This window comes from Vanellus vanellus, assembly GCF_965231255.1.
Source record: "Vanellus vanellus genome assembly, chromosome: 5".
NCBI classification, from domain to species: domain Eukaryota; kingdom Metazoa; phylum Chordata; class Aves; order Charadriiformes; family Charadriidae; genus Vanellus; species Vanellus vanellus.
Window position 1 is genome coordinate 56275394 of NC_138910.1, and position 17345 is coordinate 56292738.

At 40.2% G+C, this 17345-nt stretch overlaps 1 protein-coding gene across 1 annotated transcript in view; it reads left to right on the forward strand.

The window, feature by feature from the left end:
* The window catches only part of CFH (complement factor H), a gene marked incomplete at both ends in the record, with an annotated part of 38081 nt that overhangs the window by 11450 nt on the left and 9286 nt on the right, over nucleotides 1–17345 (forward strand). The window contains 9 exons of the mRNA XM_082484038.1: nucleotides 190–360; nucleotides 3487–3666; nucleotides 7064–7264; nucleotides 8523–8702; nucleotides 10304–10480; nucleotides 12308–12487; nucleotides 12649–12822; nucleotides 14129–14311; nucleotides 16695–16877. Of these exons, the coding sequence (XP_082340164.1) occupies nucleotides 190–360; nucleotides 3487–3666; nucleotides 7064–7264; nucleotides 8523–8702; nucleotides 10304–10480; nucleotides 12308–12487; nucleotides 12649–12822; nucleotides 14129–14311; nucleotides 16695–16877 (1629 nt within the window). The remainder of the gene's footprint in view (nucleotides 1–189; nucleotides 361–3486; nucleotides 3667–7063; nucleotides 7265–8522; nucleotides 8703–10303; nucleotides 10481–12307; nucleotides 12488–12648; nucleotides 12823–14128; nucleotides 14312–16694; nucleotides 16878–17345) is intronic.

A 17345-nucleotide genomic window follows, 5' to 3' on the forward strand; every position in this document is an offset into this window, starting at 1 on the left:
CCACACTTTCTACCTGGCACCCACAATCAGGTCACTGAAGAGTTCTCAAATAAGTTTCAAACAGCTTCCAAATGCAAATGTTTTTGTGGATTCAAATGAAAAAAACCTTAAATTTTATTCCAATAGGCATTTATTCTCAGCAAATAAAAATAAACTATAATATATGGATTTTGTATTTCTCAATTTCAGAGATTATCTGTGATGTGCCAGAAATTGAGCATGGATATGTACGTTCTCCAAAGGCATCTTACAAGGAATCTGAACAGCTACAGTTCGGCTGTGATGAAGGATACAGATACGGTGAAAGAGCAGATATACAATGTACCGAGTCAGGATGGAATCCAATCCCCTATTGCACTGGTTAGCCTTGCCTAAAGTTATTTTGGACATTTGTTGTGTTAGGAAGTAATTTCAGGGTTTAGTAATGACAAAAAGTTCATTCATAACAAAAGAAATCCATCCACATCTGACCAATATCCCAGGAAGATCTGGAAGGATTAAGTGTTAAAGGGACCAAGCAGCTGGGTAAGAGTTTTCCATGAAAAGCAGTAGCAAAAGCAGTTAATTCAGTCTTTTGTTACTTGAGTGTAGTTAAATAGGTCTGCAAAGCAACGATTGCTACAGTATACTGCATAAATGAGATGATTGATCCTAAAATACTTCATGCAGCATTAGTAGCTGTTTTTATTTTATTCTTTTTTTATACGATTCTGAATTAGCAGGAGAACATACTAAAAGGATTTCTTAGGTTAGAAAAAAATCCTAATTTGCAAAAATCTGTAGAGCTGAATCTCTTTACCTTCTACAAAATATAATGAAAATGTTTTATCTAAGGAGTGGAAAAATCAGACACTAAAAAGTATATTTAAGCAAGCAGGAAAAAAAATATTAATACCAGAGAAATTGAAACTACAGAAGGAATCTGAAGTTTTCAATGGCATGGGAAAATTAATATTTGAAACCAGCTTCTTAGAGAAGTGGTATGGATTTTGAAGTCCTATTGTCTTCACATCAAGGCTCAATATCTTTTTAAGTGTGTTTAACATGAACATAACTGGTACAGGTCAGTGGTTGTGCTGTGTGTTGGAAGACTGGTTAACGAAATATGTCTATGATACCATATGGGTTGCAGCAGTATAAATAAAATTGGGGAAAGCTAATAGTCTTAGCCTGATGAGCTACTTATGAATCACAAACGGTTCTTTGAGGGGCAGATACAAGTTAATGCATCTTCAGGTCTTCCGTGTTCAGTAGTTGAAATGCTGTGTCACCATAGCCAAGACTCTGCTACTTGTGATGGTAAGACTAACCACTCAGTAACATACCACTCAACATCTTATCCTGTATGAACATTCAAGACAATAGAAGTTTGTTTGACCTACTGTACCAACCTCTGTTTTTTGTCTGAGTGTCCTGATGAGTCTTACTGTGGTTTGAGCAGACTGAGCACCTGGTTGCTAATCGTTATATCCATTCTTGAAATTTCCAGACTACTAGTTCTGATCAATGCATTCCAATCAAAGAGGAACAATTAAAAAATGGTCCCTATTTCACTGATGGAACTTCAGTAAGAAATTGTTAGTGTACTGTGCAACCTTTCAGAAATGACTGGTAATTACAAAAGTATCTTTCAAATTAAAATCCTGACTTGAGTTTGTAAGATGCCTTGCAAAAGTTCTTCTGAAACAGTAAAATAGTGTTGTAGGAAGAATAATCTGAAGTTGATGTGGTCATTTCCAAAGGAGTTCAAGCAAATGTGAAGTAGTCCAATTTCAGAAGGATAAGTAATCCATTGGTGGCCATAAATGTCTGAGATGAAAATTACAATGGAATTGTAGTGCTGGATTATGTATAAAGCTGGAAACAATAGTACTTCCTACACAGTCATTACATCGAAAATTGTGTACAACCTAGATCTGAAGTTCAGTAATCCTAAGAACCATGGATATGAAGTGATGTATAAACGGAGACCAATGTGACATGGTATCCATGAATCCTGCTGCTCTCGATGATCCTTAGTCTGTGATGAAGTCAGCAATTTGTTTAATGTCATCAGAACTGTAATTGCATAACCACGTTATCCATGTTGTTCAAACTTCCCATCAGAAATTGTCTGACAATCTCTAAAAATTAATATATTTACAGTGCTGAAAGTCCCTCTTGCTTTCTAACTCCCAAATCCCTTCTCAGCAGTTAACTGGACAAATCCATAATTTCTGAGGCTAGTCCTGTTTGACATCAGCCATCTAGGTGATGGATTTTATTTTAGTTTCATTCAACTACAGCATTTAAAGACTATCATTAAATCTCCATGTCCCACAAACAGAAATATGCACTTATGTCCCAGCTGAAATAGTTTGATGTAAATTTGGGGGAAATCATTAGTGCCTTGAATTGTCGTCAAGAAATTGTCAAACACTTGAAACTGGAAAAAAATGTTGGCAACAGGACAACATTGTAGGATGTTATGTACTACCTACCTTCCTGGGACCTCTTCCAGAAAGACTCCTTTAGAAATAAAGAGTAGTCAGTCTTACAGCCCACACAGTTCTTGACCTTTCTGCTTCAAGATTAGTAATGATACTAATTAATATGCATTGCCTACAGTTTAGCAACATACTGCTTTTGAGAAGTGCCAAACATAACATGCTTCCAGACATTGGTGTACTGAGCTCTGATACTTGAGGTATATTCAAATAGTGGCTCTGGTACTTGACTTACCGCTGAACCTAGATGATTCAGCGGTACATGCATAACAGCTGATTCACCCACCTTCACTCCACAGCAGGACCAACCTGTAATTACCTTATAGCCATCCCAGCCCAGCCCTGAGTGTGTTGGTGATATTTTCTAAATTGGAAGTAGAATACAAAAAAAAAAAAGACAGACAGGCTCCAGTTTATAAATAATATGTTTGTCTGGCTTCTCTGAGCATAAAGATATCATAAGCTTTTTAGAATAGCATTCTTATGCTTTCTCAGTTGTTGAAATACTTCCAGTGTCAGTATAAAACCCTAATCTTAATCCCACAGCCTTTGAATAATCAGTTCCTAGTTAAGTATAGTTATTGCTCCATTTAGGACCTGCCAGTGAACCTGCCCTCCTTTAGGTCAGTGTCTATAAACCAGTCCAGGAGAGCTGCGAGTGAGCCCAGCGTAGGTCATTTTGAGCTCCAGCTGTGGAATGACCTACTGGGAAAAGATTAGTCAAGTTCAGTTTGATCACCTCTAGTTCTTGCTCCAACTGTTCTCTTTGCAATTAAGTTTTAATCTTCTAATTAGCATGACATCATTAACAGCTGTCACTGTCTTACAGAATCATAGATTTCTAAGAGCAGGAGAGAAACGTAATCTTGTCTTTGCCCTAAGAAACATCTTTTTAACAATATTATGCAGTTACAGTCAATATACTGTGAAAACAAGAACTTATGCAATAAGTTTAAACATATTCTTCAAATTAACATCCAGTTTTTCTCTTTTGGTTTAGAAGTTGTATGCTCTCCTCCAAGAATTCCCAATGGGAACTTCAGACCTCAAGAAGACAACTACATAGAAGGTGATACAATCAGAGTACAGTGTAATCCTGGATATCATTTTAAAGCATTGACTGGTGAAAGCACATCTGAATGCACCAAGAATGGCTGGGTGCCTGATCCAGATTGTGTCCGTAAGTAGCTCTCATGAATGAAGACACATGAAGAGTTGTTGGAAATACCTCAGTGAAAAAGAGGTCGAGAGGAAAACTTAAGAAACATGAGAAATTAGAGTTACTTATTCATTGTGTTTCTTCATGATGTAAAGCTTAATTTGATGTTTTAGAAAAATCATCTATAAAACAATGGTATAATCTACATTTACGTAATGTTTATAAGTATAGGTATTATACAGGAGCAGAATGCCAGTCAAGATAAGAGGACATAGTGAGTGCTAAAGTATCCAAACCAAACCAAAACAAGGAAAGGTGTTCTACTGGACCTAGTACTGACAAACAAAGAGAGACTGGTGGAGGACATTAAAGTTGGGGGCAGCCTTGGCTGTAGTGATCATGAGAAGACAGAGTTCAGGATTAAATGTAGTATGCATAAAACGACAAGTAGGATTTCAACCTTGGACTTCAGGAGGACTAACTTTGATCTCTTCAAGAAACTGTTTAGAGAAATCCCATGGTTGAGGGCTCTCAAGGATAGGGGCACTCAAGAGAGATGGTTGATATATAAGTATCACTTCCTCCAAGCTCAGGATTGGTGTATCCCTAATAACAAGAAATCAGGTAAGGGAAGCAGGAGACCTGCAGGGTTGAGCAGGGAGCTTCTGAAAAAGCTCCAGTGGAAGAAGGAGGTTTACACTACGTGGAAGAAGGGCATGACCACTTGGGAAGATTACAAGAATACCATCAGAGTATCAGGGCAGGGATGAAACGAGGAAAGCCAAGGCCTCCTTGGAATTAAATCTGGCACGGGATGTCAAGGTCAACACAAAGGGTTTCTTCAAGTACGTTGGAGGCAAAAGGAAAACTAGGGAAAATGTGGTCCTGTTGTTGAACGGGACAGGTACTGTGGTGACAGATGATGCAGAGAAAGCGGAGTTACTGAATGCCTTCTTTGCTTCAGTCTTTACTGCTAAGGCCAGCCCTCAGGAGTACCAGACTGCAGGTAGCAGAGAAAGTCTGGAGGAAGGAGGACTTTCCCTTGGTTGAAGAGGATCAAGTTAGAGATCAATTAAGTAAACTGGATATCCACAAGTCCATGGGTCCTTATGGGATGCACCCGCGAGCGCTGAGGGAGCTGGCAGAAGTCGTTGCTGGGCTACTCTCCATCATCTTTGAAAGGTCCTGGAGAACAGGTGAGGTGCCTGAGGACTGGAGGAAAACCAGTCCTTCAAAAAGGGCAAGAAAGAAGACCCGGGAAACTACAGGCTGGGCAGCCTCACCTCCATCCCTGGAAAGATGATGGAACAGCTCGTTCTGGGTGTCATCTCAAAGGATCTGGAGGAAAAGAAGGTTATCAGAAGTAGTCAACATGGATTCACCAAGGGGAAGTCATGTCTGACTAATCTGATAGCTTTCTATGATGCCATGACTGGATGGGTTGATGAGGGCAGGGCAGTGGATGTTGTCTACCTTGACTTCAGCAAGGCTTTCGACGCCATTTCCCACATCATCCTCATAGGCAAGCTGAGGAAGCTTGGGTTAGATGAATGGACAGTGCAGTGGATTGAAAACTTGCTGACAGATAGAGCTCATAGGGTTGTGATTAGTGGCACAAAGTCTAGTTGGAGGTCTGTAACAAGTGGTGTTCCCCAGGGCTCAGTACTGGGTCCAGTCTTGTTCAATATATTCATCAATGACCTGGATGAAGGGATAGAGTGTACCCTCAGCAAGTTTGCTGATGACACAAAACTGGGAGGAGTGGCTGATACACCAGAAGGCTGTGCCGCCATTCAGCATGACCTGGACAGGCTGGAGAGTTGGGCAGAGAGGAACCTTATGAAAATCAACAAGGGTAAGTGTAGGGTACTGCACCTGAGGGGGAATAGTCCCATGTATTGGTAAAGGTTAGGGGCTGACCTCCTGGAGAGCAGCTCTGTGGAAAGGGACCTGGGAGTCCTGGTGGACAACAGGATGACCATGAGCCAGCAATGTGCCCTGGTGGCCAAGAAGGCCAGTGGCATCGTGGGGTGCATCAAGAATGTGGCAAGCGGGTCGAGGGAGGTTATCTTCCCCCTCTACTCTGCCCTGGTGAGGCCACATCTGGAGTACTGTGTCCAGTTCTGGGCTCCCCAGTTCAAGAAGGACAGGGATCTGCTGGAGAGGGTCCAGCAAAGGGCTACAAAGATGATTAGGGGACTGGAACATCTCTCTTATGAGGAAAGGCTGAAGGATTTGGGTCTTTTGAGTCTGGAGAAGAGAAGACTGAGGGGGGATCTTATCAATGCTTCTAAATACTTAAAGGGAGGGTGCCAGGGGGATGGGAACAGTCTTTTCAGTGGTGCCCAGTGATAGGACAAGAGGTAACAGGCACGAACTTGAACATAGGAAGTTCCATCTTAACATGAGGAGGAACTTCTTTACTTTGAGGGTGGCAGAGCACTGGAACAGGTTGCCCAGAGAGGTGGTGCAGTCTCCCACTCTGGAGACATTCAAAACCCACCTGGACACCATCCTGTGCAACCTGCTGTAGGTGTACCTGCTGTGGCAGGGAAGTTCGACTAGATGATCTCTAGAGGTCCCTTCCAACCCCTATTATTCTGTGATTCTGTAATGGTTGGAAGGTAGCTTTCGTCATAGTTATCACAGCTTTATATTTTTCTTTGCAATTGTATGTTGGTATATTATGAACAATCACAGTTTTATTCTACCTATAATAACCTGATCTGTCCAGTGGGTGATCTCCCCTGCCACAGCATGTAGGCTGTGAGTCAGAGCACTTCAGGGGGAACCTACCTGCCATGGCCAAGTAGGACACCATGGGTAAACTTGAATGAAAGCTTTTGGGAATCTCCTCCTTCTGTCCTTGACTTGTCCCTGAGAAGTGTCAGTTCCTTTGAGGAACTGAGAGAACAAAAGAAAACCACTATAGTCTTAAAATAAAAATGAGAAGAGCTAGGAAGAGCTTTTGGTGCAGAATCCCAAAAGTTACAAATGAAAATTATAACAGGAGTCATGTCAATTTTAAGAGTCCACAGTTCAGTGTCTATATCTGAGCTAGCTGTCTGGGCTCCCATCATGGTCAGTATAGTAAATTCAGTCAAGTCACTCTACAAAGACAGTGTCATCTCACCCTAGAATAAATACTTACATTTGGTCTCATGAATCAGCCTTTGGAGTCCACTGAGAATATTGACTGGATTTCTGTTGGTTGCAATGGAAACAGAGGGAACCAACATAGGTAGAGCTAATGACAAAGACACCAGAAGCAGAGTGCAATCGTTCCCGCACTCCTCAGGGTCTCCCACAGCGTAGTCCTGATTCTGTCAGTTTCAGAAAACACTCAGATGAATTAATAGTGTCCTGAGCTTTTTGTCATGCACATGTTGATATTGTTGCTGCTATATTCTATTTCAAGAGAAACCGTGTGACTACCCAATTATAGAAAACGGCAAGTTAAGTGGAGCACTGGAGTACGACAAAGATTCTTACTTTCCAATGAGGTTTGGGCAGCATGCTGATTACCACTGCAATTATGGTTATACAACCCCGGATGGAGAATACTGGGTTCGAATGTTCTGTACTAAAAGGGGCTGGTCTCCAGAGCCAAAATGCCTCAGTAAGTACACTTCCACTGTATGTTTAATTTGGTTATAATTATCAAAGTTCTGTGCAGCAGAAATTGTGTCAATGGAGCACAAGATGGAACAAAGAACAGTTTGTTAAAGTAGAACTGCTTTAGTTGACCACTGGAACTGCACCCAGACTGTCATCCTATCTGCAGAGCTCAAACTGTGAGACAGTAAGTGACACTCTGAAAGTGAGTAAGGCTGAAACAATGCTTTTGAATTTTGGAGATTCTTTACTCCTGAAACTATCCATGAGAATAAGAAATACATAAGAAATGTTTCTCTTCTCTGGCTTCTGAGTCACATGCATGCATCTACTTTCATCTGCACATACAAACAGAGGGTTTCTACTCTATGTAAATATATTCTTCCTTCCATGGCTTGAGCACTTTGTCTAGAGGTTCCTCTCTGAGATCCACTGCCTGGTCCTTTTGGATAACCTTTGGAGTTGAGAAGGTGGCACACTCTTGCAATAAACTGAAAGTGAGCATGGCATCAGCAAGAGATCCAGATACACTGACTTAAATCTATTTTCTATAGGTCAGTCATTAAAGTAGCGAGCTGAGGCCTCCTCTCCTAACACACATCTTCAGTCACAGTAAAGCTCCTACCTACTGGTAGGGCTTGGAAGTGGATTACAAAAGGTTGATCTTTCCCTGTTGCCCTCAGTGGAGTGGTGCTCAGTGCAGGAAACGAGTGGAGTTCTCCCCAGAGGAAAGGACCAGTTACTCAAGTAACACAGCTATAGCATTCCTTCAGCCATCTTCCTTGTGTCTGGGCTCTTGGGGGCACAGGATGCTATAGAGCCAAAAATCTCTAGAGCTGGTCTAAGAGGCTGATACATTTGCACAGAAATTATAAAATATCCTGGAGGCAAATGCTGAAAATCACTCAGGGCAGACATCAACATTTTAGAGACATAGCAAACCAAACCAGAGCTGGTGTACACCATGCTAGAAGTTGGCCAACTTTGCTTATGAATACTAGGTAAGTGATACTGTTTACTACCACTTCTTAACAATTTATGTAGTGGCTTGCACTCCTTTTCATGTGGTTGCTTAGTTTTTAGGGCAGTGAAACAAAACATGCTTTCATTCAGGTTTGAACACTAATGTCTTGTGGGGATTGAAGGATACAGAAATGTGCTTAGGAGGCCCTTTTTTGGTAACTGTCTTCCTAAAAATTAATTTACCTCAGTTCTTGCTGTGCAAATTACTGTGGTTAAATGTATTTACCCTCCTTCTTTAGAAAAATGTCTTGTCAGAAGTCTGGAAAATGGTTATTTCTCACGTAGCCAGAAGAACGTTTATACAGAAGGTGAAAGAGCTAAATATGTTTGCAATGATGATTTTCATACTGAACATGAAGGTGGAGAAGTCACATGCACAAAGGATGACTGGTCACCTCCTCCAAGATGTATCCGTGAAAGTGAGTGTGCTTGTATTTTGTTGGGGTTCCTAGCTAAAACCAGTAAATCCATCATCACCTCACCTACATGAATCCGTCACCTCTGCTTAGTGGCTCTAAGTCTAGGTGCTCTACAACTGAAACACAATGCTCTGATTCTCTCAACTGGCTCATGCAGCTCTCATGGCCCTGTATGCTGCTGAGGTCAGTCACTATACAAAAGTGCAGAACGTAGCCCTGTAAAATGTCCATATGTGGCTCGTTCAGATCTCTTTGAATGTAAGCTCTGGGATGGGAGTCATTTGTCTTCAGTAGTGAAATCTTGTTATAACATAGCTGTGCAGTAATATAATAAATAGTAGTCATTCCCCTTGCGCCTATCTAATTTCTTGTCTCCTTTCAGTCTCTTGCTATGCCACCTGATCCCTGTTTCTCCTCCCAGTTGGCATCATACTGGAAGGGGGGGGGGGGGGGAATAGGAAGGTTACCTCTTCTAACTGTGTTTCCAGCTTTTGTTCCTGACTTGCACCAAGCCTGAAATTGCTAGAATGTCTCACAGGAATTTTAAATACTTTAGATAATGAAATAATTCAACCTAACTTTTCTTGGACTGTAAAAATATTTTTTTAGGAATCAATTCCACCTTGTGATAGGAATGTTTTGGACTGCCACCTACTGAGATTTTGAAATAGCAATAAGAAAGCAAAATGAAATTTTATGATTCCTACTGTTAGGCAGTTGTGAGCATCACTGGTATAAACACAAAAAAAATGTGATGTAAAATTTAAACTTTTGAAGCTTTTGCATTAAAGTATCATTAACTCCGCTCCCAGCATTCAAATATATCCTCTAGTGTGTCATCAAAGTCTTTTTTTTTTTTCATCTATTTATTTACTTGACTCTCTAATGTGCAAATAATACTATTTGGTCTAGTGTTAATTTCTTAAAATGAATAAACTCCTTGATAGAATGATTTATTAGTAAAGAATTTAGCATACTATGAAAGTTTTCTTTCAGAATACAAGACCATAACGTCCAACCAAGATGATTGATTTCCATCCATTTAGACTGGCTTAAACAATGTATTCCAAGTCATGCGAAATCAGTTACAACATTGGATCGGTCTGCAGTAGTGTTTTAGTGTACAAGAAGAGGTCCTTTGCTGCAAATTTCCTTTAGTCCTACAGTATGTGCACTCTGATTTCTCTTTGGTAGAACAGAGGTTGTACCTACACACCATGGTGATCTCTTGTGTGTGTCCCCTTACAATATGGACAGAAGGTCCTCTTTATGCATGCACAGCACAGTGCATGCCCAACATGAATTTAATTTCTAGTGAAGACCAGATGTGGACATACAATTTTGGAAGCTTGCAGGATTGCTGCACATCAAACCCCTGTCCATCCCTGTTTGTGCTGCACAAGTTGGTAACTGTGAACTTCGACTTTTCACTTTCCAGTTGTCCCTCAGGAAGAGAGCTCAATGCAAAAGCAAAAATTCATGTGCTCTTAAAAAAGTTCTAAATCCTACTGCTGTTTCATTTGTCCTCCTTCTTCTGTGTATTACAAGCACGTAGTTTAGCAGTGTTTTACTTGGGAAAAAAATCTGTCTATCTCTTTCAGAAAAATGCCAGAATATCAATATTGACAATGGTTATTTCACTGTGGAAAAGACAACATTTCGTTTACGGGACAAGGTCAGCTATAGGTGTCATTCTGGCTTTGTAACTCCAGAAGGACAAGAAACAGGAGTGATACAGTGTCAAGCAAATGGCTGGACTCCACCTCCAATGTGCATCCGTGAGTAGCATAAAGGTTTCAGAGCTCCCTATCATTGTCCCTGGCACAGACATGATGGCCTATGTACTCCAATTTTTGTCATCTAGAATGCTAGACTTTTTTTACTGGGCAGAGAGAGACTCAAATAGAGGACTGATCCTTTCTGGGGCTCCAAGAAATAGAGAGAGAAAACACAAAGGAAGTGAGTAAGCAGGGAAAATATCTACTGCCTTCTAGGTGAGCTATCTTTTTGGGCCTCTATAACACAAAGTAGATGGTGATCACTGACCTCTCCAGTGATTCTTACCTGATACAAGGTACGTATGGCCAAATTTCAGAGAATCATAGAATGGTTAGAGACGGAAGGGACTTTGAAGATTGTCTAGTTCCAAGCACCCTGCCATGGCCAGGGACACCTTCCACAAGACTAGGTTGCTCAAAGCTATGTTCAACCTGACCTTGAACACTTCCAGGGATGGGGCATCCACAGTTTCTCTAGGGAACCTGTTCCAGTGTCTCACTGCCCTCACAGTAAAGAATTTCTTCCTAATACCTAATCTAAATCTACCCTTTTTCAGTTTAAGACCATTACCCCTTGTCCTATTGCTACACTCCCTGATAAGGAGTCCTTCCCCATGTTTCTTGAAGGCGCCCTTTAAGTACTGGAAGGCCGCTATAAGGTCTCCCTGGAGTCTTCCCTTCTCTAGGCTGATCAACCCCAACTCTGTGTCTTCATAGAAGAGGTGCTCTAGCCCTCTGATCATCTTTGTGGCCCTTCTCTGGACTCACTCCAAGAGGTCCACGTCCTTCTTATGTTGGGGGCTCCAGAGTTGGATGCAGTACTCCAGGTGGGGTCTTACAAGAGCAGAGCAGAGGGGCAGAATCACCTCCCTTGTCCTATTGGCCATGCTTCTTTTGATGCAGCCTGGGGTGTGGTTGGCTTTCTGGGCTGTGAGCTCACATTGCCCTCCCTTTAATCCTGATGCATAACGTCTTGATCAGCTCCTCGCCCATCTCCAGGCACACCTCCATGTATTCCAGTTGGTCATTGACATAAAGGGCAAATTTATTCCCATTTCTCACGCCTTTCACACTTGGGAGGAAAGATTTGTGAAGAAATGCCTGTGAACCAAGGGATTCTGCCAAGAACTTTCTTTAAATGTGACCAAACTAGGGAAAAATAGTCTTCATTATTTGGAAAGATGTTATCACTGCGCATGAAGAGCACTATGCATACATCTGCCCTGGTGTTAAAAACTACATTTGTGAAAAACACTGGAGTACTTTTTCCTGAAAATACCTCCATGCTGTTGTTGCCTTTCTCCACTTAAAAGTTCCTTCCTCTCCTGAAAAGGGGTGTAGGATAGTAAAAGAAGAGACTTAATCTTCCAGTGTTATGATACAGAGGTTCCTAATACCAACTTTAGCTGATATTTTATCTTGTCCTTTTATTTCAGACTGCCTTTACCTAGGATTTTGCGGCTTTTTTTTTTTCTGACCCCCTCAAAAATGACCATGGGGAACAGGAATACAAACTTTGCTGTGACACCTCTAATAATAATATGTAGTGGAAGGAAAGGAATGGAATCTAAGAAGAAATATTTATGCTAGATATTACTTCTAGACACATATTTCTGAAGGTTAATGCAATAGATATTATGTGAATATGTTGCATGAGATATTCTACATTCACATTCTGGCAATGCAGAATTTTTAATATTTCAAGTATGTTGAGTAGTGTAGATTGCCAGAGTAGACTGGCACACACTAAAGCACCTGCAGAAATGATGCTTTCAAAGGACAGTGTTTCTGGATCACAAAATGTACTAACTTTGTTTCATTCTACAGAATCATGTAAAACGCCTCATTTGGACATTTTGAATTACCACGCAAATAAAACTACATTCATGCCTGAAGATACAATTGAGTATGCATGTTTGGAGGGATATGGAACTACAAATAATATGCCAACTGGTACCTCAGTGTGTAGCATAAATGGTGAATGGAGTCCAACACCCCGGTGTCTTGGTGAATATTGTTATATTTGCTAATCAGTGTAACTCTGTATACGCTTTGTGAAGCTTTTTTCTTTAAGATTTTCTTTGTTTTTTTTTTTTTCTAATCAGTAGCATTTAATGTACTTTTTGTAGGGTGTGTACACTACACGCTAAAATATTTTGTCTTTGTAGCAATAGAATGTGAAATGCTGACATTGCCCAATGGAGATTTTTTTCCCAAGGAGGGTAAATACCGCAATGGAGATGTTGTGACATTTACCTGTGCAAACAGTTACGTAAGAGTGGGATCCGCCTCTACTCAGTGCTATTACTTTGGATGGTTTCCATCAGCACCAGTGTGTAAAGGTAATTCTTCTGTTAACTTTATTGTAGTAGGAAATATAGGAAAATGCCTGGGTCCTGAAGACTTCTGCAGATACCTTCTATAAACCAGTCTTGCTCCCAAGAACAACTGTCCCATCCATCTTCATCTCTAAAAGGGCAGGAACTGGCCCTCTTCAGATCATTATATAGTGTTTTGCTATTTCAAGTGAAGAATTCTGAACAGTTGAACTTACTTTCTGTTAGATTTAGTTATGCCAGCTGGGGTTCTGCAATAACTGGAAGTGAGCTGGTAATTGGCCTGTGCAAAATTTCACTCAGGTTATTGACTGTAATGTATGAAAAATTATTTATTATTCAAAAGGACATAAATAACGTGCAATACGGCAGTCAGGAGTGATTAATTTGAGTAATGTCCTAAGTTTGACCACCGCCTAATGTTAATACCCATCAGATATTGTTCACTATATTCCTTTTTCTGATCACATGGCACTGAAGAAAAAAAGCTGTTTTGGAGATGACACAGAGCTCTGGACCCAAGCAAAAGAAACTCAGTGAAGGGTTTTCCCTGTGAAATTCCTCAGCTTCACCCAGTAGAATGAACAAATTCATGCAGAAGGGAAGCTATATGCCCCTATTCTTCTCATCCTTGTTAAGACAGAGCATAACAGTGGCATCTGAAAAGCGTTTATTTTTCTGGTGCTACGCCCTTTCATGAAGAAGCTTGAGAGGGTGAAGAGATCTCATATTTCTTATCTCCCTTTCTTCCCACTCAATCAATTTCCGTGTTGTCTTTCGTGCTCTCATCCTTCTTTTTGCTCACTCTCTTTTCCGTTTTAAAACAAGTGTATTTCATATAGTTGGCTCTTTAGCTCAGGAGCATTTTAAGCTCCCTTAACAGGAGTTCCATTAACTCCATCAGAAGCTAATTCCTTTAGTATACAGTACATATCACTTGCTAGGTGATTTTTATAATATATGTTATTCTTACTTGCAGAATTTTCACCTTTTTTTTAAAGAATACTGAAGTTGTCATCCATGTAACACTTTTTCTCTTAAAATTCGGTTGGTTTTATCAACCACTTCTTTTAGCATAGCAGGCGATTGACAGTGCATGGAAGTAAGAGAGTAGAGTGATGCATATCTGTTTGTGATCTCCAGCCCAGCATAAATCCAGATATTCAAAGGCATAAACCAATGATCTGTTTAACTTGTTCTACTGATTTTCTTAATTTAACTTAACAACAAATTCAATTTATTTTATGTTGCACAATATATAACTGCTAAAAAATACTGAGTTCAGAGCATAGATTTGATCTCTTGATTTCAGGGAACGTGAGTGGCTGTGGACCCCCACCTGAGATTAGCAACGGAATCATTGCTGGTGGCTCTGTGGAACGGTATCAGCATGGGGACAGAAAGCAATATGAATGCAACATCGAATTTAAATTGGTTGGATCAAAGGAAATAGAATGTGTTGACGGACAGTGGTCATCTCCTCCCTCTTGCATTGGTAATCTATATAACTCTTACTTGTGAGAAGTCTATAATTCACTGTAGGCTAATACTTCACAGATATTTTCACAATTAAAATTACAGATTTGCAGGTATAACGTGTGATGTTTGAAATCGTGTTATAAATGAAAAGTAAACACACGCTATGTGTAAACCCAAAACTTTATTAGTAGTGTAAGTGAAATCTTAACAGTCCAATCAAAGAATTGTTGAGTCCAGATCAAATTATTATAGAAGGATAAAGATGATAAATACATAATATATAAAGAATAATTATAAATATATACATAACACAGAATATCTAAGTAATGCAAACAGTTTGTAATATGTAATTACAATTGTTATATACCCCTTTCTCTATTTACCCCTTTATCCGGTTTTATGCTCACACATCCACTGCCCCTTTGGGTCCTAAAGTCAATGTCTTCAGTCTGGTGTGTTTCCGAGGGAAGTTTCAGCACGTTATCAGTACCTCAAGTCATTCACTGGGTGGAATAAATATTGGTGCTGATGACTTCTTCTTCCTCCTTACAGGATCTGCTTGGGGCAATTTTTAGGTTTGCTAGCATCCTTTTGCTTGCCCTTTTTTCACTGGTCTACAAGTTCTGAATTAGATATGTTGTGTTTTAAATATGTTAAATACTTGTTCTTTGTTCTTTGTATTACACCTAAAACCCGTTTTGATCAGCTCCGGGTCTAAGTTGGCCTTTTGTGAGCTATTGATAGCCTTGGGGTGCCAGGCTATGCCCTGTCTCTTACCTTCCTGTGCCTCTACTCTGCCATGCCCAACCTTTGTCCCCACTTCTCAAGGACTCCATTATCATACCAGCCTTCTATTCACCTGCATCACTCTGTTAGAGTCTTAATTACTCACTCTACAGAGACTAAAAACTTGTTGCTACTATGTGTATAAAACTGTGGTTGTACCATACAGAGATAAACAAAAGTAAAATAAATAGCCTGGTCACTAGAAAAATTGTGGTTACAGGTAAAACCAAGCCTCCAGGCAGGTCAGGACAAGTTCTGACAAAGTAGGCCTGATAAGCCTCCATCCTGAGATCTTGCAAGCTCGGTACAAACTTTGTGGCCTCTTTCTAGCAATGGCAATACTGTATGTTACTGGGGCACAGGGCTACAAACAGGGTGACTATGAATGCATTATGTATGCTGCTGTCTTCCCTAGGCTAGAGTCAGACACGTCCAACAGTTTTTTATAATCCAGATATTGAAATGGTGAATAGTTCTACCGCCTAAGCAAAAACACCCACTTTCTGTGCATGTCATTAGGTAGTGTACCTCAAACCTGGGAGTAGGGATGTCAATGGAAGGAGTTAAAAAATAGTTGTGCAAAACTCCTATTTGTTAAGACACTGGCTCAGAATTGAAGTAGAATGGAATATTCAAGCTGAAAATCTGTAAATACAGAAAATAATTTGGGGCGTTTTTTTAACACAGGATCATCTAACAGCGGAACCAATAAATGGTGTTTTTTTATGGAAAGGTTTACTCTGTCCCTATACAGATATATTCTGACATGTCTTCCATGAGCAGCACTGATGGTTTAAAGAAGTGCAGCGTGGAGCTTGCATCTTTTCAATCCTTGATCCAGTGAGAATAGTTTTGGTGCACAGACTTGAAAGAAGAGCAGTCCAAACTTGAGTGCAGGGCTGTTCAAATTCAATTTTTGAGTTTATCACATGGGTCTTCCCTCTCCCGCATTAAGAGCAAGCCACATGCCCTTGTTTCCCTTACATGCCTTTTTCCTACTTCAAAAAAACTACTTGCGTGCTGCACTTCTCTGTGCAAGCCGTTACCCTTTGCTGTCACTACCACTGCAGCAGTGACAGCCCAAAGCAGGAACTGCTGTTATTACATAGAGGTGACAGCACTGTAGCCCTCTAAGCGATGTTACAGCAGTTTTCCATTCTTGTAATAATACTAATTGAAAGTACACATTACAAATGTGTAGGTGTATAATCAAATGTAATTTTGACTGATCAGGATCAGGATCAGGAATCCAGGTGAGTTGAGTCAATCCCACTCAGGGATCCAGATGAGTTGGATTAATTGAAGGTTTTCTTACCCTTTAGGGTTTATGCACCAGTGAAAAACAGTTTGAGAAATTAACATTAGCTAAAACTAGTTGTGGAGCATGCTGTGGAATTACCACAGTGATGGAAAAGGAAGGGAAAAGACAGGAGAGAGATTTAGTAAACTGACTAAAACATACGCGTACTCAGCTGTGTTAAGTTTAGTTGTTACAATTAATGGCAGTAAGTTTGACTCACCAAATGCAAATATAGTTCTTTTTATTTAAGTTCTTTCAGCTTTTCATATATGACTGCAATATTATTGTAGAATACTTCTGCTCTTCTCAACAGAAGACAAAATGCCATGTGGATCACCTTCCTCTATTCCAAATGTTGTTCTTCATCAGGAAGACCAGACCCAGTTTTCGCATGGGGCTGAAGTAGTTTGTGGATGTAAAAAAGTCTCTGGCAATTCTAAGGAAATGAAAATAAGATGTCTTAATGGGGAATGGAAGCCTTTACCTCTTTGTCCTGGTAATCTATTTCCATAATATTTCCATAATATTTCAGATGTGAGTGTAACATAGTTCTACTCAAAATTTCAAGGACTTCAATAATCTACATGTAGCCTGATATACTATAGTTACATGCATCGCAACTAAGTATTTTCTTTACTCCTCTTTTGAATGTGAACATGTCCTTCATCCTGGAAAGACTCTGCACCTTCAACTTTGGAAGCGCTCTGAGTGGGTTTGGGGAAGGAAATGGACACTTGCACAGTGGGTAAAATCAAGTATGGGGGTACATCTCTGGTGTATGGTGGCTTTTACCCATTTTCAAGTGTTCTTCCCTTCAGAAGCCTTGGGACATACCTGCAATAAAGTAGCATGCTTGTTCCGTTAATTACTTGTAGTTTTATGTCTCTGTCTTTACTTTTTTAAAATCTGGGAATTAAAAATAATATTAGTAGCCACAATGTGCTGGGTTTATCCCATCCTCATC